At 40.2% G+C, this 23,324-nt stretch overlaps 1 protein-coding gene across 2 annotated transcripts in view; it reads left to right on the plus strand.

Moving 5' to 3' along the window:
- epha6 (eph receptor A6) overlaps positions 1-23,324 on the plus strand; it is a 140,646-nt gene that overhangs the window by 25,579 nt on the left and 91,743 nt on the right. For both annotated transcript variants that reach the window (XM_051901662.1, XM_051901669.1), the window contains exon 3: positions 13,492-14,161. In XM_051901662.1, coding sequence (XP_051757622.1) covers positions 13,492-14,161 — 670 coding nt within the window. The remainder of the gene's footprint in view (positions 1-13,491; positions 14,162-23,324) is intronic.

Genomic DNA, 23,324 nt, shown 5'->3' on the forward strand with positions numbered 1-23,324 from the left:
ACCAGTGAGTTCAACTAGGGTACCCCACGCAGTACTTAAGCAGGTTTAAGAGCACACTACGATTTATGAATTAGGTTATACCCATTTAAAAAAAAAGTAATTCAGGTAAGAGGTCACGCCATGACATATTGATCTTCTATTAGTCATGTGTCTTCACGTGATACAAATTTGCAGGTCACCAAAAATGAACTTTGGAATGCAGCAAAATCCCAAACGTCTTTCCATGAGCTTGTGTTTCTGGTCTCCCACATTCACATGCGTTTAATTCTAATCAATCGAATGAAAAGTGTAACCCCCACCCCTAAGTGAAGAATGAAAAAGAACTTCACTGTGAGTATATCGGGGCCTTTACATATAGTCTCTGACTGGCCCATGCACTCCCCTGATTCCAGTTCATACAACATGTTAACACCATAGTACTAGTCTGATAATCTAACACCAGCATGTGCTCTCTGATATCTGCGGCTGATTCAGTGGTTATTGATTGAGTTCAGAGAGTGTTACTTCTAATTCACATTAAAAAAACAGGAGCTCCCACTGATTTAGAGGACCTTTTGTTTTCATCATTGCAGCTGACACTAAACACAAAGCTCGATTTTAACTCTCGCCCACATCCTGAGAAAATCTTATTTAACACAAGCAAGTTTTCCTTCTGTTCTACTTAGCTTTTGCTATTTGAAGCTGCAGCGTTTCACACTCACAGTCCTGATCTAAGAGTGACTGATGTGCTCTACACAAATCTCTGTTTTCATGATGTGATTATTTTTTAGCAGGGAATGTAAGTACATGACAGAGTTGAATTTTTCCAATATATTTTCTTTGAGACAGCATGTTATCAAACAGGTGTGCCAGCAATTGAAATCTTTGGACGGTTGTTAGCGTGTTGCAGAAATCAGATTAATGCACTTAAGGGGTTTAAGTAAGCGGACTTATTAATAGAATAAGTCTTCTTTTATGTTATATTTCCTGTTTTTTGGTAATGTTTATTGCATTATTTTAGTGTTATTCGTGTTACCCTGATGGTGTTTTGTCTTTGTGTGTATGACCTGCACGTCTATACATCAGCATTGGCCATGTTTATAGACAGGCCACTTCTGATGAACTCTGATTTATGAACTCTGTATTATTATGATGGTTATCAGTACATTTAAGGTGAGCATGAAATGAAAATTCATTGTAAATATTTTAAAAATGTATGTCACAGATCCTATTGTCAACCATTTCATCCATGCAACAGACTTTTCCAATCATTAGTCCACTTTAACTCACCCCTGCAAGCTCACATTCATGTTCAGCCCCCACTTTTGAATGTAACACCCGCCATGTGTAAACACACTCTAATTTCATTGGCTAGCGACAGCCTGTGTTGTCAGAAGCGGAGCGCCCGGAAGTATAAGAGGGCCAGCACACATTATCAACTTATTTGTCTGAAGGAAATGTGCAGGCAGACCCAATGGCATGGCAAAGAATCGCAGTGTCTCGTTCCGCTTCTCAGGGAACCATGGTTACAGTCGTAACCTGAGACGTTCCATTTCGAAGTGGAACTCAACACTGCATCTTGGATGGACACTGTGGGGAACAAATACCTACTCCGCTATGCCACCGGGATGCCTGCTTCACTAGGTGAGAATATGCACAAACATAGTGGGCATAACATACCTTGACGCAACGGATTACTCAGAGCATCAACCAAGGACAGCGTCCAAAAGTAGATGTAAACAAGCCGTAGTGGTAATATCCTTATGCCAATGTCTCCCACAGAGCTTTTACAGAAAACATGGCTAAGCTGCAACAATGCTTTTTTTACACAGCTCTCAAGAAATGCCTGAAACAGGGAGTTTGGGGCAGGATGTCCTCATACATGTATCTTTGCAGAAAATGCGCCAGCACGCATAAATTGCAGTCAAGCACCGCATATCCCACATATGAAACGGGCAACAGAAAGAGTGGTTTCAGATTACTGATTTGCCAAAAGCCTCTAAACCTGTGCCATTTTGGCAGGGTCTAAGCATCAAGGATCTCTACAATCTATCAATCCGGCCCTGGACCTGGGCCTCAGAGGAGCATACTGAACCACATCATTGCTCTAGACTAGAAAAGATAGTGTGACGCTATCTTACCAGTCTCTTTCCGTCACTTCTTACCAGTCTTTTTCAGTCAGTCTTGTGAATGCATCATAATGTGCACATCCAGCTACCTCGAGGAGTTGAATACGCTTCACTTGTAGTGTTTGCCTTACAAGTGCATACAAACAAGCATCTCATGAAGACAAAAAAGGTTGATGACGTGTGCTATGGGCACCCTCTTATACTACCGGGGACTCCGCTTATGACGTCACGGGCTGTCACCAGCCAGTGAAATTGGAGTGTGTTTACACGTGCTTCAGACACCGGTTATGCTGATGGCATTTCCCCATAGCCTTGATCCAAGATGCAGTGTTGAGTTCGACTTCGAAAGGTAACGCAGCCTCTGCTTCACAGGCAGTGACAAATTGCTGTTGGTTCTCATTTACATGCTTGGTCGGCCTTGGTACATGTTGTATCTTGTGTTTGCTCTAGAGAACAGCATGATGCTTTTCAGGTAATACAAAACATTGAACAATCTGTTTGATTTGTGCTGAATACAAGTGACCAGAATGCACAAGAAACCAAACAGTTGCACCACTGTTGCATGCGGTATTTCAGCGCAAAAATCTTGTTTAAGGACCTGCAATCCAGTTCAACCAGGTGCTAAATGAGTATTTAATTCAAGCCAGTATACCTTCTTTCTATGTAAATTAGGCTTTTTTATATTGCGATTTTTCACAAAACTCAGTGAGATGAGGAATTGCACCATGCAAATTGCATTCAGCAAAAGTTTTGGATGTGTTTGTGCCATTAACGTATTTGCATAATTCTTGTAGCAAATTGGGTGCTAAAACAATGCAGACAGTATGGATGAATATCACAGTTATTAGGGAATTCCACCCATTATGTATTGTTTCCTAAAGGAAACTTTGGCTGTGGCCATTCCAGTTGTCACTAGGGAGGGGAACCTTGATAACAGACAGAACGAAATGTCAAATGTGTCCCTTTGCTGTTTTTTTGTGATGTTTCTTGTACTGTCATAATAACAAAAGAATGTAGAGAGTTCTTTGTGCAGAAGGATTCAGGGTAGAAGTAGGTCATTCTATAGCGTTGTTCTGGACCGTCCAGAGTGACCCTGATGTCACAGGTCCCGTTGGCCTCTCCTGCTCTTGTTCACTTTGTCCTTTGCTGGTGCATGATGGAAGAGAAACCTTTTTTGTTGTTTAAATGACACAGGCCATAAATGCAGTCTTTCATCACTGTCCACCTTTTGTGTTGCAGCTTCTATATGTTAGATTTGAACAGTATCTTTCTCCATCTTTATCCACTGTCCCTCTTACTTACTTTCTTTGTTGAGGGTAGATGACATTTTCCTTTCTATCTTACTCTCTCTCTGTCACTTTTTTTTCCTTCCTCTCCTTTTTGTTTCTCTTATGAGAAACAAGGTTTTGATTTGCTCTTCCTTTTTTTCCAATTGGAAATAAAGTCATATCAGAATAGAGATTGTATCTGAGTCTAGGTTGTAAAACAGTCTGGGATAATGAAAGCAAAATAAGACAAAAGAGAGATTAAGCAGGAATAGACCTAAGGGTATATTGATGTATGTCTGACTTTACCCAGAGCTAAATTAGACATTTTTCATGTCCTTTTTTTGTAATCCAGACTGCATGTTCAAAATGAGATTTCAACACCTTGAGATATCTTGCAAAAGAATCAGTATTATTATCACTGAAACTAATCATAGAGTAGGTGAGATTCTAAAATTACAGTATTCGACCTTTGTGATTTTTTTTTTTTTCTGTATTTTTCATTTCCATGCCCTGTTTGCTTGTTTGTTTTTCATTCATATATATTTTTCTCTCTGTGATCAAGTAAACCACTTTAATTTAATTTTGGAGTGACATAACTTTTTGTATTGGTTACACTGTATAATAACTTTCAATAATAAATAATAAACAATATATAGATTATACAAACAAGAAAGCAAATGAACAAATAAATACAGTATTTGAGCCACAGGCATTGCGCAAGGTTGAAGAGATCCATGACACAGAAATGAATGTTTGTCATTCACTTGGTGTTTTCATTGATGCCATTTGAAGTGGAAGTCAATTAATCAATTATAGAGTCAAAGGTAGTACCGTTATCTTTCTCACAAAGCACTTCCATTACCCAAGGTTAATGTGTACTTAATAATTAAAAGATAATTAAACTCACACTCAAGCCTAATTGTATTTTCATTTGCCCAGGGCTCGTTTGCAATTGATAGACCCCCACAACTCCCCTGATAGAAGACCTTTATTTTGGTTGTATAAATTCTATTATGGAGTCTCGAAGTGTGCACTTTCAATGCAAGACGAGCAAAAAAATCAAAGCTTTAATGATCAATCCTAAGCTGGATCTGACAAACAGTAATCAATGGTGATAATAGATGCTTTTAAGCTATTGAGCGTGCATATTGACATGCTAGTCAGTTCAGATGCGCTTGCTGAAAAGGTTCATTTACAGCCAGGGAGGCCAAATACAGTCAGAAACAAGCTGTATTCCAAACAGAGGACCACCACTGACAGATTCAACTGTGTTTTTATGTGTGTGTTGTTATAAGCATATTGCTTTTCATATGCATTATAGTGTACCGGCATTATCTAAAATATCCTATGTCTTGATGATTGCGTGTGGGCACTTCCCAGCGACTGCACAAGCGATATGCCTTTTTTCGCAGTCAGTTTCCAAGTGGAGAAATGATGACAGATATCAAAGGAGAGTCAGGCATCTTAGACGTCTGCTGATAGAAACCATTTTTAAACCATTTTAAAAGCAATGAATCCCCCCTCAGCCCCAAGATGCATTTCCTCTATGTTGTCTCTATCACACGGATCTGTGCCGTTTTTGAATCCTCCTCTGTGGACCCCTGCCAACTTAATGTGATGTGTAGCCAGCGATTTTAGGTTCATCCATCTCAGCCACTTTTATCAGTGCGTGTAGCATCTTAAGCCGCGTGCTGATATCTCATCCCCGCTGCAGTGTTCCTAGATGTATCTGGTCACTTTCTAGCAGGAGATTGAAAGCACGCTGCTGCCTCCCTGTTCTTCTAAATGCCTCATTTTACCTCCAACAAAAAAGCTGATGAGAAACAAAAAGCTGGAAGGCAGTGGCAGGGTGAGAGGAGATTATAGCATTAGGACATGTATCAAACTACCCAGAGTCAGTGTACTGCACTGAGGTCAATTTATATCTTTCATGCCTTCATGAATGACATTATATGACCTGTCTGGGGATAATGACAAGTTTGCTAAACATTATCATCAACATCAGAGTATTATTCCCTTTTTGTTTTGTTTTTTACAACTGCAGAATAATGTTTGTTCACTCTCCACAGGTTCCAGGGTATTTTATAAACCTACAAATGTACAAGACAATGACAATAAACAAATATTATTAAATACATTTATATACATTAATAAAATCATGGTCACACCAAAACCAATTCTGTTACACAAAACCAAAAAAAAAAAGGTCAGATACTGAATTATAGAGTGCAGCAGAGATGACATAAAAGCCTGGAAGACTAATTTGCCACTGATTCTCTCTAGATTTTCCTATGGGTTTACATAATGGGGTTTTTCAATTATCAATAAAATGATGTCTGTGGTAAAAATCACTTGACAATACTTGAAAGTTTTGTTTAATGTTCTTATCTAGTTTCTTATTAAAACATACTTTTTTAAAACATAACAGCTCCAAATTTGCGTTCCCTTTCGAAAGGGAATTTGCACTGCGTCCTAGAACGCATATGGGGGAACGCCCTCGCGTGACAGGTGTCTGAAGCGATAGTCGAATCACGCCAATCCTATTGGCCGGCAACAGCCTATGACGTCATACTAGTTAGACCAGACAGTATAGAAGGGGCGCCTAGAGAACATGTCATCCGCTTTTTTCGTCTTCAGGGACTGTTTTGTTTGTTGCGACTGTTTCAAGGTAAGATCCTTTTTGATCATGTCTGAGAAGTGTTTCAAGCGTTGTGTTGATCTGTGTCCGAGATATCTGACACCGGATGACACACACGACTTGTGTGTTCACTGCCTGGGTGAGGAGCAGTTCTCGAGGGATCTGTTTGCGTTCATTGTGAGCATCTGCCTATGCGGACGCTCCGCTCTTGCCTGCCAATCTTCTTGAGGGAAGAGGGACAGGCATCTGCACCTGGTGGCTCGGGTCCTTCTCGTGCTGAGGCCGAGAGGAGACTCTAGTCGTGGGGCTCGCAGGTGGAGCTCGCCGAAAAGTTTGAGAAAGGCGTTTCTCTTTCTCGCGATTCGGCGGCTCACGAGAGCGATCTGCTCGACAAGGATGCCATTTCTCTGGCATCCTCTGGTTCAGCAGACAGTGCTCTTTTGGCTTCAAGCCACACTGAAGAGCAGACGATGGTTGTTGAGGGCAGTGAGAGTATTTCATCTGAACCCGTGCGACCATCCTGCCCCGTGTATGTTGAGTTGTTGGACGTTATGGAGCAGATTAAAGCTGCTGTGGGCACGCGCTCGGGAAGAAGCGGTTCGTGGGAGGCTAGACGAACGCTTTCTTTCCAGCCATACTCCTCCAGGTCCCGTGAGCCTTCCATTCCTTCCTGATCTCCAATCTGAGATCGAGAAGTCATACTCCTTGACCTTGGTGGAGGCTTTTTGGCTGCCTGTTTTTTGAGTAGTGGTTTTTGTGCTTTTGCTCTGTCGAGCTTTACGTTTGTCTTAGCGTTGGCCTTTTTTGAGGCTGCCTTGACATTCTCGAGTGTGTTGGCCCTCTTTGTTATTATAATTGTAGGGTTGCTTCTGGTCGGGGGCCCGCCTTCTGCATTAGGCTAAGAATGCGAGTAGCAGGCCCTGCGGCCTCCTCTCCTCTGTTCAGGTTGTTCCTTTACTCCACTGCTACTGAATTTTAGCAGTGTTTGAGTATGTGGTTCCCTGGTGGTGTTTAGCATTTAGCATAGTGACAAGCGGTGAGCTTTTGTTATTAGCCTCCCTGTGGTCGCTTTAAGCGTTGTAGGCCTCCTCTCGCTTTCGAGAGAGTGCTCTTTGCTGAAGCCTCCGCTCTCTGAGCTTGGTAGTCTCACTGTAAGTGGCCCCTTGATTTGTTTCAAGTTTTGGTTTGAATGGCTGGCCTCCTTGGGTTTCTCCCTGTTGACACCGCTATTCATCCGGAGCTAGCTCCTTTGAGTCTTTCTGGGATCCCCTGGATCTCTCTTTCTTTATATTCAAGCTCTATGCCCCATGCATGCTTTACACCTATACTGCTCGGGTCGAATGTGTTATTCTCCTTCCTATTGGTAATTGGAGTTCACTCCCCTAGAGCTCTAGCATTGGCAACCCGGGCCCGCGGCCGTGTTTTTTGGGAGTAGCAGGCCCTTCACCATTTCCTCACCGTTTTTGGTGCTGTTTCACAGCTCTTTATTGTTCAAGTTTGGCTTTGCTCGTCCCGGTCGAACTTAGTTCTCCCCTTATGTTTTGGGTTGTTAGGACTTTTTCCTGAAGACTGGTCAGAAGGTAGAAGGACTCTTTTGAGACCGCCTGAAGGATCGGTATTAGGCTGTTGATACTCCCTTACTGTTTGAGTTCAGTCTATATGTTAGGAGTGTTTTCTGTCTCCTACTATATTCCAGTCTCTGTTACTCCCCTGGCTTAGGTAGAGTGCCCAGCCTCCAGAGTGCTTCAGTCTCACTCTGTAGTTTCTAGGTTGAGTAGGTTGTTCCCCTCTTTCAGGGTTTAAAACAATTTGCTGAGCTCTACTCCCAGAGATGCCCATCTCTGGTCCGGTGAGTTCGGGACTGCCTCTTTGCAGTCCCTCTCACAGGATTTTCCTCTCTGAGGAAGTTTGTAGAGATTCTGTTCTTTCAGACAGGTTGTTGGCCTGGTAAAGGAACCCCTTCTTTTTAAGCTGTTGGTTCCAAGCCTTTGAGCGGCCTTGGCAGGCCTTCACTCTGTGGAGACCTTTTTGGGGCTTTTTTTAACTTGGGCAGTGGCCGTAAGGAGTTATGTCACTGACAGCCTGTGACCAGGGGTTGAGTGTTTTAGCTAAAAAGAAAACTCTTCTCAGCCATTTTGGCATGCACTACCCTCAGCATGGTGGCGTGGGTATTTCGTTTCCCATATGCATTCTAGGACGCAGTACGAGTTCCCTTTCGAAAGGGAACATCTCGGGTTACAACTGTAACCCTGTTTCCCTGAGAACAGGGAACGAGACACTGCGTCTCGTTGCCATGCCTATAAGCTGCCTACTACAGTCACTTCAGACGAATAGCGGATGACATGTTCTCTATTCGCCCCTTTTATTCTGTCTGGTCACACTAGTATGACGTCATAGGCTGTCCCCGGGCAATAGGATTGGCGTGATTCGACTATCGCTTCAGACACCTGTCACGCGAGGGCGTTCCCCCATATGCGTTCTAGGACGCAGTGTCTCGTTCCCTGTTCTCAGGGAACCAGGGTTACAGTCATAACCCAAGACCTTTTCAATATGGTTATGAGACATTTACACTGTAGAGCAAAACTTCTAAGTATTGTGAAGTTATGTTTACCCTCAGACCTTATTTTACTCATAAATGTAAAAACCCCATTACAAAGACCCAAAGGAACATCTCAAGGGTACCAGTGGCAAATTATTTTTTCGGGTTTTGACGCCATTCCTTCACCACTCAATTGTCACACATTATTGTTACAAATGTGTATACCTATTTTTTTTTTTTGACATCTGAAAAATTAAAGTCCTTAAATCATTGTAGTATAGTATTTTCTGATTGTAGTATATGTAGTTTTCTTGTGGTTTACAGAAAATGCAGGCTTGGTGTAAATAGGCTTTTACAGTAATTAAAGTATTTACAACTAAGAATTCCACTGCTTCAACATTTACTGAAAAAAAAATATATATATAAGGGAAAAATAGATAGGCTAAAAGTTACTTACAGGGTCCAAAATTAACACTCAACAAGTGTCAAATGTGAGCAACAATTGGCTGTGGTGAGTAAATAAATCAGTTACTTGCCAGTTGGCTGGTAACTGTAAATGGAATATATTCCTTGCGTTAAAGTTGTCTGAACAGAAATATAAAGTACAAAGTCAAAATGGGTCACATATGAATATATATGTGATAGCTGCAGTTTGTAGTTTGCAGCTGCAGTCTCGTCTCACATACTGTATGATGTTGCTAATGTTCTGAAAAAAAAAAATAAAAAAAAAACTTAAAGAGGTATAATGATAATTATAATAATATTGTTAAAAAATTGCAAAATACCATTTAATGGCCATTAAAACATTTATGGGTGTTCAATTTTCTTAATCTGTCAGATGTAGCAAAAATGAAAATAAAATTGGAATTTTAAGTATAAGAAATATGAGAACATTGGAATTTAGTTTGGAGGACATAACCAAAATAATTATATTTAATAATTAAATAATGATATTTAATAATTTAATAACTATATAAAGAAAGAATATCTGTGTAGCATACGTCTACTACATTATACAGATTATACAGTATATAGATATTACAGATGATAGATTTAGCCCTTGTGACCACTTCCATGTGTGACATCTTGCCCCAGTCTCCCCTGTTTACTTTATTTATACATTATTTTCTTCAGAGATGCTTACATATCTTATGTCTGTGGGTCTCTGTGCAGTTGTTCTGGTGTTCTTGTGACCTGATCTTGCCAGAAGCATTTTAATACCCAGTATATCCTGTTTAAGCTATGCAAATGACATACAGTATAAACTAAACTTGCGTTGACTTGACCTGTTGTGTTGTGAAATGGAACTCTGCAGATGCTCTTTCAGTCAAACGTTATGGTTGCAAACAGAAGTCTATTGTGAGGATCTATCGGCACACATCAGGGCTATGATACAGCAAGTTTCTGATTGAGAGGCTATTAGGGAAGGCTTAGCTTATCACTGCAATAATGAAAGTGAATAAGTGGAGGCTTTAGTGCTAATGAAGTGCGTCCTTCCTAATTAATTATCAGAGAGAGAAAGATTAGGGAGATAAGTAATAAAAGAAAAAGAAGAGGAAAGAGATGATTGGAGGATAGAGGTAGAGACAGAAAAAGGAGGAATAGCGAAGAAAAGAGTAAAGTGTAAAAAAAAAAAGTAGAAGAAAAGGACTGAGTGAGAAAAAAGAGAGTGAATGCGTGGAAAATAAAAAGGCCAGAACATAGCGAGAATTTGTGAAAAAGAAAGTGAGAACATGGAAAAGAAAGTGAGAGCATGTTGACAAGATATTGGAAGTGTTTAAAAAAAGTAAATGTTTGCAAGAGAATGTATTTGGAAAGAAAAAGAAGAAGTGTAAAAGAGAGAACAATGTAGAAAGTTGCTCAAAGCACAGCAGCAATGTGATGGCCAGACGTCCTGTCATTACTGTTTGATTCAGCTGTAGCTCGTGGCTTTGGTAACTCTATTAGCCTCTTTTGCCTTTTGTCCACAACCTCAGCATTATTCAGTATATGTGTAGCACATCACAACCTAGAGGTACTGCCTGAAAAATGATGTAAGTCTATTGAAAATGGCAGTAAGGAGTCTCATGGTGCCTGGATGTGACAATGAAGTAAATGGGCAGTGATATTTTGTATATTTTCTCATTCACTTACTGTCCTTACACACAATTTGTGCGTGAAATCTGTGTGCGAATGTTTTCACAAACAAATCATGATTCATCAATAACTTTCATACTAAAATGTGTTAACAAGAGGAGCAAATGAGAATAATTTCTGAAGGATCACATGACACTGAACACTGGAGTAATGGCCGCTGATCACAGGAATAAATGACATTTTAAAATATATTAAAATAGAAAGCTACTTTAAATTGTAACAATATTTCACAATATTTTTTATATTCACAGTATTTTTCACAAACAAAATACAGTTTCAATTAAAATTACTGTAATTTTAATTAAATAAATGCAGCCGTGATGAATAAGAATATAATAGCTGAGCTGCGTGATTCCTCTGCATTAAATCAGTGTATAGCTGTCTAATGAGAGGTCTGTAATCTGGCCACTGTGATTTTGCCCTAAACTTAATCCTACCCATAACTGATCCCTAAAATCTGTGGGAAATGATAGGTGAATAACATCAATGTAGAAGAACCTAACGCTGGTTGTAAGCCTAAACTAGACATAAACTGTAAGCTTGTCTCTCAAATCTGATTGGTTGATTGGAATGTTGTTCCAGGATCATGTTGTACTCGGTGAAATCATGTTTATCCTGTAGGCCGGGTCTGTATGAAAGGTGTTTATTTTGTCTGAAGCAGTTTTAAGAGTGGCACGCTTAGCATTGCTTTAGGATCTTGCTGGAGAGAGCGCATATTTAAAGAGTGGCATATGAGTGACAAAAGACAGGAAAATGAAAGGTTGTGTGTAAAGCCCTTACATGGTGATGGCTAACCCTAACCACATTTAGAATAATCCAAATTCATAAAAATTAGAACAAGGTTAAGAACAAATCCACGTGTTGTGACTTAGGTGTCAGTTTCTCATGAGATGTTCTCCTGTGTGTATAAATAAAAATAATCCAAGCCATTTTTAATGAGACCCAATGTCTTATTTAAGCTTACTGTGTGTTATTTCAAGTGCTATATGACATTTATCATGGAGATAATTCATTTATTTTGAGAATGGCAATTAGTAGTTACAGACATGTCAAATAAGTTCAGTCCAATTGCAGATTCTGTGTATGTGTACTCCAAACTCTGCAATCCAATGAAAATGTCCATTTACATGTCAGTGACATGTATTCCACATATGCAGTTAGACGCTTGTGAGCTGTCAGTGGTCCTGTCAGAGATGGCATTCCAGAGCATAATTAGCATTTTTTTCCCCCTTTAACATATCTAAAAATATTCCAAGTAAACTTTCTTCTCATGTTGCTAAGTTTGTTGCTAAGCTTCATGCTTATTCCTCCTCCAATAACGAGACCACTCTGGGTGAGAGTACATAGCAAAGATTGGTTATAGAGAGTGTGCAGTCTGAAAGTAATAAAATAGATGCGAAAATTAGATCTGCACAACCATTGCAATAATATAGAAATTTTATTTGGATCAAGCTCTGAGATTTTCTTGATACTGAGTTTCCAAGTTTGGTGGGCCATAAACTTTAAACATGCTGCGGGAGAGAACTATTGCTGTAGTGACTGTTAAGTGTTAAGACTGTTACTGTTAAGTGTTAACTGTTAAGACTGTTAAGTTTTATTTGTTTTTCCCACAACACTACATTGGTTTATGTACAGTACGTATATAAATAACCATTTGATGTATATTGTATATATTTTACACAGGAAAAACAGCATTTATTTAACTGAAATTCCAAAATTATCAGCAATGTATCTAGTATCTAGTAATAATAGCAAAGGTAATGTTTATATGGTTGGCAAAAAAAAAAAAAAAAATGGGACGCCTAATTTTATTTAATTCCACTGGATATTAGCTAAATATCTTCAATAGATTTACGAATCTTTTGTTTCGAATCAGTGGATCGGAGCGCCAAATTCATGTGATTTCAGTAAACGAGGCTTCGTTACGTCATAAGTGTTTCGCAATTTCAATAGTTCATGTGACTTTGGCAGTTTGATATGCGATCCGAACTACTGATTCGAAACAAAAGATTCCTAAAACTTCGAAACAGTGTTTTGAAATCGGCCATCACTAGATATTGTTGAAAAGTCATTATTTTGTTTTTTTGGTGCACAAAAAGTTTTTTTTTTCGCTTTACAATATTAAACCACTGTACTCACATAAACTGTTTTAAATATGTTTTTAGTAGCTTTCTGGGCATCTGAAAGTGTTAATTATCTTGCTGGCAATAGAGGCCTCACTGAGCCATTGGATTTTATCAAAAATATCTTAATTTGTGTTCTGAAGATGAACGAAGGACTTACAGGTGTGGAACAACATGAGGGTTTAATTTTTGGATGAACTAACCCTTTAAACATGAAAAACTTGTAATTACGACTTCAGAAGTGGGAAGTAGATAATTTCACATGGCACATGAAGGCAGCATTATTTCATTTTAAATAATATATAACTTGCAAATTCTCAGTATTTAATATGAGACAGGATAATAAAATCTGATTATTAAAAAGATACCCTGTATGCATTTATTCATATTTTATTGATTATGTATTTTATTTTGTTTTTGAGTTTGTCAAAAAAGTTAGCTATCACCTTACTTGACAAATGAATTATTAGATTTCATGTATGTTTTATTTTACAGTGAAACAAAAATGTTAATTTTATAAAGCTAACTTCAATTGGATTTGTCTGGGCTCCAGCTGCTCTGAGTCCCATAGAGAACTCAATAAGCAGAGCACCCTTCCTGAGCATTCACACCTTTCTATTGCTTTCTCCTATTATCCCACTATCTATCTTCTCATTCCTTTGTCCTTTGCTCTCCACAGTGGGACGCCATCACGGAGATGGATGAGCACAACCGGCCCATCCACACCTTCCAGGTGTGCCACGTAATGGAACCCAACCAGAACAACTGGCTCCGTACAAACTGGATACCCCGTCAGGCTGCACAGAAGATCTACGTGGAGCTTCGCTTCACTCTGCGGGACTGCAACAGCATCCCCTGGGTCTCTGGCACCTGTAAGGAGACTTTTAACCTCCTCTACTTTGAGACAGATGAGCCACATGGTGCCAATGCTCATTTTCATCCTAACGAGTATGCTAAAATCGATACTATTGCCGCCGATGAGAGTTTCACACAGACAGACCTGGGCGATCGTGTTCTGAGGCTGAATACCGAAGTGCGGGAAGTGGGACCAATAGCTCGTAAGGGTTTCTACTTGGCCTTCCAGGATGTGGGCGCATGTATCGCCCTGGTGTCTGTGAGAGTTTATTACAAAAAATGTCCCTCTACCCTGAGAAACCTTGCCGCCTTCCCCGACACTGTACCGCGGGTGGATTCCTCTTCATTGGTGGAGGTCAGGGGTGCGTGTGTTGAGAACGCAGAGGAACGTGACACACCCAAGCTGTACTGTGGCGCTGATGGTGATTGGCTGGTGCCGCTGGGCCGTTGTGTCTGCAGCATAGGCTATGAGGAAAGTGACGGTCTCTGCCTTGGTGAGTTCTAACACTAAATCCTGCTTTGTTCTCTTTCTCTCTCTCCACTATAGGGTTAGCCCGTAATTGGCCTATACATATATGTATATATGTATACCCTACATTCAAAAGTTTAGGGTCGTAAGACTTTTAAATGTTTTTGAAAGAATTCTCTTATGCTCACCAAGCCTGCATTTTTTTGATCAAAAATAAGATTGCAATTAAAAATAACTGTTTTCTATTTGAATATATTTGAATATATATATATATATATATATATATATCCTGTGATGGCAAATCTGTTGTCACAGCCATTTCTTCAGTCTTCAGTGTCCTTGATCCTTAAATCATTCTAACATGCTGATTTCGTGTTCATGTAACATTAACAAATTGATTAATATTTCTGTGGAAATCGTGATACTTTTTTGGGGGGATTCTTTGATGAGAAAGTTAAAAAGAACAGAATTTATTTGAAATAGAAATCTTTTGAAACATTTCCTGTCATATTTCTAACTGAGCCTAAAGTTTGGAATGATAATATATATATATATATATATATATATATATATATATATATACATATACATATATATATATATATATATATATATATATATATTCAACCGCAGGAATCTGTAAACCATCTGTTTATATTTTTAAAAATATGTCACCTAGCAGAAACCTAAAGATTTCTCTGTCTGCAAACTGTATGGTGGACAAGTGCTGCAGTACAGCCTTATTGATTATAAAGGGACTGATTAATTTTGACATGCCACTCGTGTTCAGTATGGATGTGGTGTAACGGTGGGTTGTCAATGGTTAACAAGCAACAAAGCAACTTGTCACATTATCATAGAATTCAACTGATGTGGTCACAGGTGTGCATATCTGCTTGCAACAGCTTTTAACATGACTCAGTCAGAAGAACTGAAGTGTATTACTGTGTTGAGACTTTTGGTCTTAAAGGGATAGTTCACCCAAAAATGAAAATTCTGTCATCATTTACAGATGCTCAAGCTGTTCCAAACCTGTATGAATTTCTTTCTTCTGCTGAACACAAAATAAGTTATTTTGAAGAATGTTGGTAACCAAACAGTTGATGGGACCCCATTGACTTCCATAGTATTTTTTTTTTTCCATGCTATGGAAGTCAAGTCACCTTTATTTATATAGCGCTTTATACAATACAGATTGTTTCAAAGCAGGTTTACAATCAACTGTTTGGTTACCGTTTGGATACCTATTATTATTCAAAATATCTTCTTTTGTGTTATAGTTCATACAGGTTTGGAACAACTTGAGGGTGAGCAAATGATGACAGACTTTTCATTTTTAGGTGAACTATCCATTTAAGAGTGTTATTATAGCCTAATGCAAAGCTGCTGTTATTTGTTATGAATAATTTTACATTTTGATCAGTGTCAATCAAGGTCAAATAAATCAATTAATTAATAATGAATACAGTATAATATGTTTTGAAAAATAACTTGTCACATATAATGAGTGTTTTTCCAAGACTGATAATATGTAACACTGGGACGTTTCACTGTTTTATCACTCAGCTTGCCTGTGTTCTCGGTGTTTAATTCATATCAGGGTATGTGAGCTGATTTTGCCAGGGGCCAGGAGCAAATGCAGTGTCTATTTTCTCTGGCTTCAGATTCGCTCAGAAACGGGCATCCTGGAGTAAAAAGCGGAGTGATTACAGAATGATTCGAGCTGGAAGGGAAAATTACTGTCACTCATTCCGCTCGCATATTGTATTCCAGTCTGAACGTTGCTTGCCAGTGCACAAAGCTTGATACTTTACCTTTTTTTCCCTCTTGTAACTGCATGATGGAGAACAAGTATAAGCACTAACAGGCCAGATTTTGTCTGAAATAGGTGCCACTCGATATCAGCTCCTGTATAGTTGTATAAAAAGCAACATCAAAGTGATATTCAGTACAACAGCACTTGCTGGTGGGACATTGCTTAAATAAACAGTTAACAAGGTATAAAATTACTCATACCTAAGATTTTGGTCACACCGCCCACTCCTACTTCATTTTTGATTGACTGAGAAAAGCCCCATTCCTGACAGTAGATGAAAGTAGATGAGAGAATCCTGCTGTGATCCAATGATGCAAGTACATCTCCTGTATGGAAAGAGGAAGGGACAGCCATGATAGAGACATCAGTGATTGACCCGGTTCATACTGCCGCAGCCTGTGGGGAGGTTTTCTGTACATGTGAGAGAATAGGAGATGGCAACGGCAGTCAGAGGCATCATTACATTCCCCTCATTATCATACAGTAACAGAGCATTTCAACCATTCTCCAAGTGCTTTAAAGATTCTGTAGTGTGAAAGGCACTAGTTTTCAGGCTTTTTCTCAGGATTTGCCAGATGCACCAGATGAAGTATCACTCTTAAGATAGCATGCTGTCTGCGATATGATTTAGACTTAGTGAGTACATCAAAAGCAAAGCTCTGCTGTCACAGGGGCGTTCAGTGCATCTCTACAACCTGCCTCCTCCCATTTCCTGCCACCTCTGTATCTTTCTTCCTTTTTGCACATTATCTAAGCAGATCACTCCTCAGATTAAGGCTGCAATCGCACTGGCACCTGTCAAAGCCATAATCAAATCCCCAGCGTCAGGGCGGCTCCTGCTGCAAAGTGAATCCATAATCAGCTCTCCCCTGCCCATCAGAGACCAGTTGCTCAGCATGGTGTGTGTGTGTGTGTGTGTGTGTGTGTGTGTCTTTGTGTCAGGGACAGAAGCAAAGGAATAGAGAGGCAGACGAATTCCCGTACTTTCAGAGTATGTACCAAATTCAATGAAAAACTTCTAAACTGTTGGTGATGTTTGATCTTTAGGGATCCAGCTGTGTCAGTTTGAGGTTAGCATTGTATATTCTTGACCAATAATGTACTAATGACCATCATGAAAAAAAAGTCCTCGAGTATTTTTAACATTAGGGATGCAATGAATTTAAAATTTTGACCAATACTGATGAGCCGATAATTATTTTTTGTAATGACTGCTAAAGGTGCAGGGCCACATTACCATATATGGACACTAGTGTCACAGGTTGTTAAAGGCAGACAGAAGAAGACATTTAATGACAGAAGAAGACACCAGCATTTAATGACAATAATCTACAAAGCAGGGCAACACACACTAAACATAAGGGTGACCACACAAACGCTGAGTGAACAGGAGGAACTTAAATACACAATGGTGATGAACAGCTGTGATGATTAATGTTAGCGCCCATGGTAAAAGATGAGTGGCGGGAAACTCAAACAAAGGAACACATGATATGAATGAACAACAAACTAAAAGTCCATGAAAACTAAGAAAAACTGAATGTGACTGTGACAAGTAGGAACTTCATTTTGAGATTTGATAAAGATGACATTTAAAGATTACACCCCCCTCCAGCAAAGCATGACCTCCGTAAAGGAACAACTAAGGGAGGTGTGGAGAGGGTGTTGGAGGTGGACGAGGAGATGGCGAAGTGGCTGAAGTGACGGAATGGTGATGGGAGGACGAGTCCCTGAGGTGCAGATGTAGGATGCCTGGTGGCGCAGGAGGGGAGGAGCCAAGAAGGTGTAGCGGTGACTGAAGGCATCTGGGGGACAACCAACGGAGACTCGGCAGATGGATCCATAGGCGCAGACGGAGAGCCGATGGACTCAAGCGACATCGCTGGCTCTGGAGATCTTGGCGATGCCGCAGTGATGAACATCAGAGGTGGAGCCAGAGTACCCAAGGGCTGAGGTGGCACCAGTGTGACTGAGGACAGAGGCGACACCGAGGGGAAGGAGAAACTTTCTGCAGCTGTAGGGGTGGAGGGTCGGAGCGCAGCAGACAGCCTGTGCGGAATTAGAGTGACGATAGACCAAGGCGGAGCCGGTGGGACGAGGGAACCCAGTGAAGCCGCTAGGCTGAGGGTCTCCGGTGGAGCCGAAGGTGGGAGGAGCCAGGGCAGAGCCAAAAAGTCGACAGGCCGCGATGGAGCGAAGAAGTCGAAGGCGGGAGGTGGAGGTCCACGGTTTGATGGTAATTCGCCCTGATCCAGAACAGTGTCTTCAGGGTTTCGTTACTAAATGTAACGATGACCAGACAAACACTGAGTGAACAGGAGGAACTAAAAGACGAACAGCTGTGATGATTAATGTTAGCGCCCATGGTAAAAGATGAGTGGCGGGAAACTCAAACAAAGGAACACATGATATGAATGAACAACAAACTAAAAGTCCATGAAAACTAAGAAAAACTGAATGTGACTGTGACAAGTAGGAACTTCATTTTGAGATTTGCTAAAGATTACATTTAAAGATTACACCCCCTTCCAGCAAAGCGTGACCTCCGTAACGGAAAAATAAAGGGAGGGAGGAGGGGGTGTTGGAGGTGGACGAGGAGATGGCGAAGTGGCTGAAGTGACGGAATGGTGATGGGAGGACGAGTCCCTGAGGCACAGATGTAGGATGCCAGGTGGTGCAGACCCAGAGCTCACTAGTGCCTACAGCCCACGGTGGAGTCGAGGAGGGAAGGAGCCAAGATGGTGTAGCGGTGACTGACAGAATCTGGGGGACAACCAACAGAGACTCGGCAGATGGATCCATAGGCATAGACAGAGAGCCTATGGACTCAAGTGGCATCGCTGGCTCTGGAGATCTTGGCGATGCCGTGGTAACGAACATCAGAGGTGGAGACAGAGTACTCAAGGGCTGAGGTGGAGCAAGTGTGACTGAGGACAGAGGAGACAATAAGGAGAAGGAGGAACTTTCTGCAGCTCTAGGGGTGGAGGGACGGAGTGCAGCAGACGACCCTTAAGTCCGTGCGGAAGTAGAGTGACAATAGACCAAGGGGGAGCCAGTGGGACGAGGGAACCCAGTGAAGCCGCTAGACTGAGGGTCTCCGGTGGAGCCGAAGGTGGGAGGAGCCTGGGCAGAGCCGATAAGTCGACAGGCCGTGGTGGAGCGAAGAGGTTGAAGGTGGGAGGCGGAGGTCCACGGGTTGATGGTAATTCGCCCCGATCCAGAACAGCGTCTTCAGGGTTTCGTTACTAAATGTAACGATGACCAGACAAACACTGAGGGAACAGGAGGAACTAAAAGAAGAACAGCTGTGATGATTAGTGTTAGTGTCCATGGTAACAGATGAGTGGCGGGAAACTCAAACAAAGATGATATTCATAAATGTTATAAATGACAACAAACTCAAAGTCCATGAAAACTAAGACAAACTAAACATGACTGTAACAACTAGGAACTTCATTTTGAGATTTGCTAAAGATTACATTTAATAATGTTGTTAAATTATTAGTGCTAAAGGTGAGCTTTAAATAAACATTAGATAATGGCAAAGGTAGTCTATGTGAAAGTAGTAAAATAGCATGCACAATTAAATATCCAATATCAAATGATACCAATAAAAATACATTTAAAAAAAAATCTAGTATTGGCTGATAAGCAATATGGTGACGATGTACTGTGCATCCCTATTAAAAAGCTATTTTTAACTACAAGAAACAACTTTCTTAGTAGCTCTTATAAACTCCTCACATGATTCTCTGCCAACTTTCTGAATTTGTTTGCTCTTCAGCTCCCTTGGCATTATGGGACATCAGAAGTGTTCACTGTTTGCACACTTCAGAATCCCAGCAGATGCAGTACGTCATCCTTGAATTGTTTGCCTAATGTATCATGAATGATTTTTACATTCTACTCATTTGACATTTGCCTGGAGAGACTGTCTGTTGCTGGGCTAATGCTCTGGGGCGCCTCCCACTGCTGTGGCGCTTTAGAATCTCGCTGCCCGCTGCTAGCCTGTGTTTCGCAGCTCTGCTATATTAGAGATTGTAGCCGTAAGGGTTTAAAAAGCTTATCACGTTCTCTTTTTGTGTTGCTCTTTTTGCCAAGCAAGTTGTTTAACTTAAAAGCCTAGAGATAAGTCAATAGTTCCATTGTACATTTCTAATCTCTTAAAGATGAAGTGTGACATTTTTTTTTAATGTTAAAATACTTAATCCTGTCACGGTTTAATGTACAGAGACAACTAGCCATTTTTGGGTGTATTGCTAAAGGGTTTGTGGTTTTTCGACTCTTTCAGTACACTGTCCTCTCTGTTAAAGCAATACAACACTTCAGCTTCTGGTTCAGCCATTGACATTTGGCAGTTTGGCAGATGGGATACAGGGTGAAAAGGATGGTAGGAGTGTTTTTTTTAATGCTAAGTTTAGAATGGGATACTGGCACATTGCACTGTAAACTGTTTACTATTTTTAAGTATTTTTAAATACTCTAATATGCAGTATGCATTTACAGAAAAGCATTTCAGAAGCTATATTGTGCTACATTATTGTCACATGACATACATTGTTGTAACTCACAACATAGAATTTTTAATTCAGTGAGTGTAGTCCAATTGTCATCTTGGAGATAAGTATCATTATTTTGGATTTTAATTGTGTTAAAAAAAGGTTTTATTCTTGGTAGATTGATCAAATAATGAGAGATGGGAAGAGTTGATATTATTTTTGCATAGTATTGTGGAATACAATATTCCTCACAGTGCTCAAATTTTTTAATTAAACTAGTTATCTTATCATTAGAGTGTGTGGCATACCTTGATCATAACATGAAGTTCTCTTATTCATTTTGCACCAGTAAATCAAGAATTGTCGGTTCTATATAAATTTGTCTTTTACACACCCTGTCACTTTTTTCTTTCTTTCTTTTTCTGTAGAGATTTTGCATCTATACCAATATGTCACATTATTCTCTACTCAGGATGTGCAATTATCCAAATTGTGTGTACACATATTATGTCTGGGAAATGTAATAACCAGCTTTTGGATTTATATATTTTGATATGGATGATGGAAACACAAGCTGAGCTGATTTTTAAGCCCGCAAAAGGCGCTTTGTCCTCAAAGCCTGTTGTTTACTTGGGCCTTGGAAGGAGCTTTCTTCAGTCTTGATCCTAATCAGCGCTGACTGCAACCGGGAAGCAAGGCAAATATTATTTTATCTGTATTGCATTAATACATTGGTGTCTTGTAACTATCTTTATCCACACCTCTGATCATAAACACTAGGTTCCTTTGGCATCTCTCTCTCTCTTTCCCTTTACTTTTGCCAGGTGTCACCTACATGCACCAGTTTTTTTTATTAATATTTTTTATCCGTTATATCAACACTTGTCTGCTGTTTGCTCTCCTTCCCTGTTGTGTTCTGATTCTCTACTGTGTTGCATCAATGCTCTGTTCTGCCAGCTGTGAGGGATTGTTGGAAAGGTACATACTGAATGTGTGTTCTGACTTTAAGTTTACTTTGCCCCGGGACTGAAGGAGGCAAGACGGAGACATTGAACCAATCCAGTAAATGCCAGATAGCTTATTCAAATTCAGCTGCAAAGCATTAGCATCTCAGCATTTCTCTTATTACCACATGTGGCAAAGTTAAGCTAATGTGGCAGGTGACTTTTTAAGACATTTCAGATTGACATTTGACAAGAAATGCTTTTGCATCCACACAAAGATGCACGCTTGAAGAAACACATTTGATCATATCTTCAGCAGACAAAACAAAAGCCATCAATCTGTAATTTCCTGTTTATTAGGATTCAGTGGTGTTCTGCCACTCAAGCATGCCATGGTTTACCTAGAACAAACAAATGTAAGGATTTTTTTTCATTTGTGTCAACAGCCTCAACACAGTTTTTTTTGCAAGATTTTATTCTACATTTGAACACTCTAAATAAACCATCTCAGAGTTTAGTTTACTTTAAATCTATGATGTGGTTTGCTTATAATGTACAAAGTTCTGCATGTTTTTTTTGACATTGCCTGATTCCAAATTTTGTGGCTAATATTTGCTGTTAAGACCTACTAAAATGGACCAAACAGAGTTTTCTTTTATAGGTTTACTTCGACGCTACGTTAGTAGCTGGAGCTATGAGAACAGCCTCTGGTGTGACAATTGTCTGAAGCCCATACAGTATCATATTAGCAGATAAAGCTAGAAAAACCTGCTGCGGCATAATTTCACTAACACCTTACACGGACATGCTTGGGCATGGATAGATTTTTGTTCTTTTCTCATCATATTCAGCTACTCACTTTGAGTGGTCTTCGCTGCTCAGAGCAGATACGATGGCGTTCCATAAGTGTGTGGCTCTGTGTTCTCGTTTTATTATGACTGAGGACAAACATAATAAGTGTGTTAAGTGTCTTGGTTTCAGTCATGCTCAAGGCACACTTACCCACAGGTGCTTTGTTCTAGACAAATCGGCTCTTACCTGTGTTGTTTGCTCCGCAGCCGTTGAGCCAGTGCATGGGCTTGCATCCTGTGGATCTGATGTTGAACTTTAAGCTATGGAGATTGTGTCTACAAATTTCTCTTTTTCGCGTTCTACTTATCGTGTCTCCGGTTGAGTTTGCACTTAAGGATGTCCGAGTTCAGAAGCTCGCGAAACAATCTCTTTTGGATTTGATGATGTGTTGTCCACTGCCACATCTGACTCTTAGAAGTTCACTGCTGGCCAGATTGTAGAGCTTCCCCCAAGTGGTCAAGACGCTTGCCCTTTTTTTGTAGCCTACATTTAGCTTTCGGATGTAATTTCTCATGCTGTGGACAAGCTTAAGCTGTCCAGCCAGAGTTCAAGTTGTATGAGCGTTTTCTAGCAGGCTGTGGCATGCATTTGTTTCGCAGGCTGCTGCTATTCTTCCAGGATCTAAACGCTGCACACTATGTCAGTTCTGCAGAAGTTCCAGGTGGATGTCCGTAAGGAAATGAGGCTGAGGTGGGCAACCGATTTAGCGCTTCGTGCTACCAAGCACACGGCTCGTGCTATTGGTTGTTCGATGACAGGTTTGGTTGCAACCAAACACCATTTCTAGCTGAATTTAAAGTGCCCCTATTATGGCATTTGAAAGGTTCCTATTTTTGTTTTGGGAGTCCCCAACAACAGGTTTACAAGCATGCAAGGTCAAAAAACACTTTCATTGACTTATAATATGCAGCTCCCAAACGATTCGCTCAACGATTCATTTCTCCAAACCCCTCCTTTGTGTGACGCTAATCTGCGGTGATTGGTCAGATAACACAACACACACAACTAAATACGTATTGTGCATGCTAAAAAGAACATAACAGCAACAATTATTAATCATACTTACAGTTTTTTTTT

The sequence above is a fragment of the Ctenopharyngodon idella genome, chromosome 1 (assembly GCF_019924925.1).
Source record: "Ctenopharyngodon idella isolate HZGC_01 chromosome 1, HZGC01, whole genome shotgun sequence".
Taxonomy (NCBI): Eukaryota; Metazoa; Chordata; class Actinopteri; order Cypriniformes; family Xenocyprididae; genus Ctenopharyngodon; species Ctenopharyngodon idella.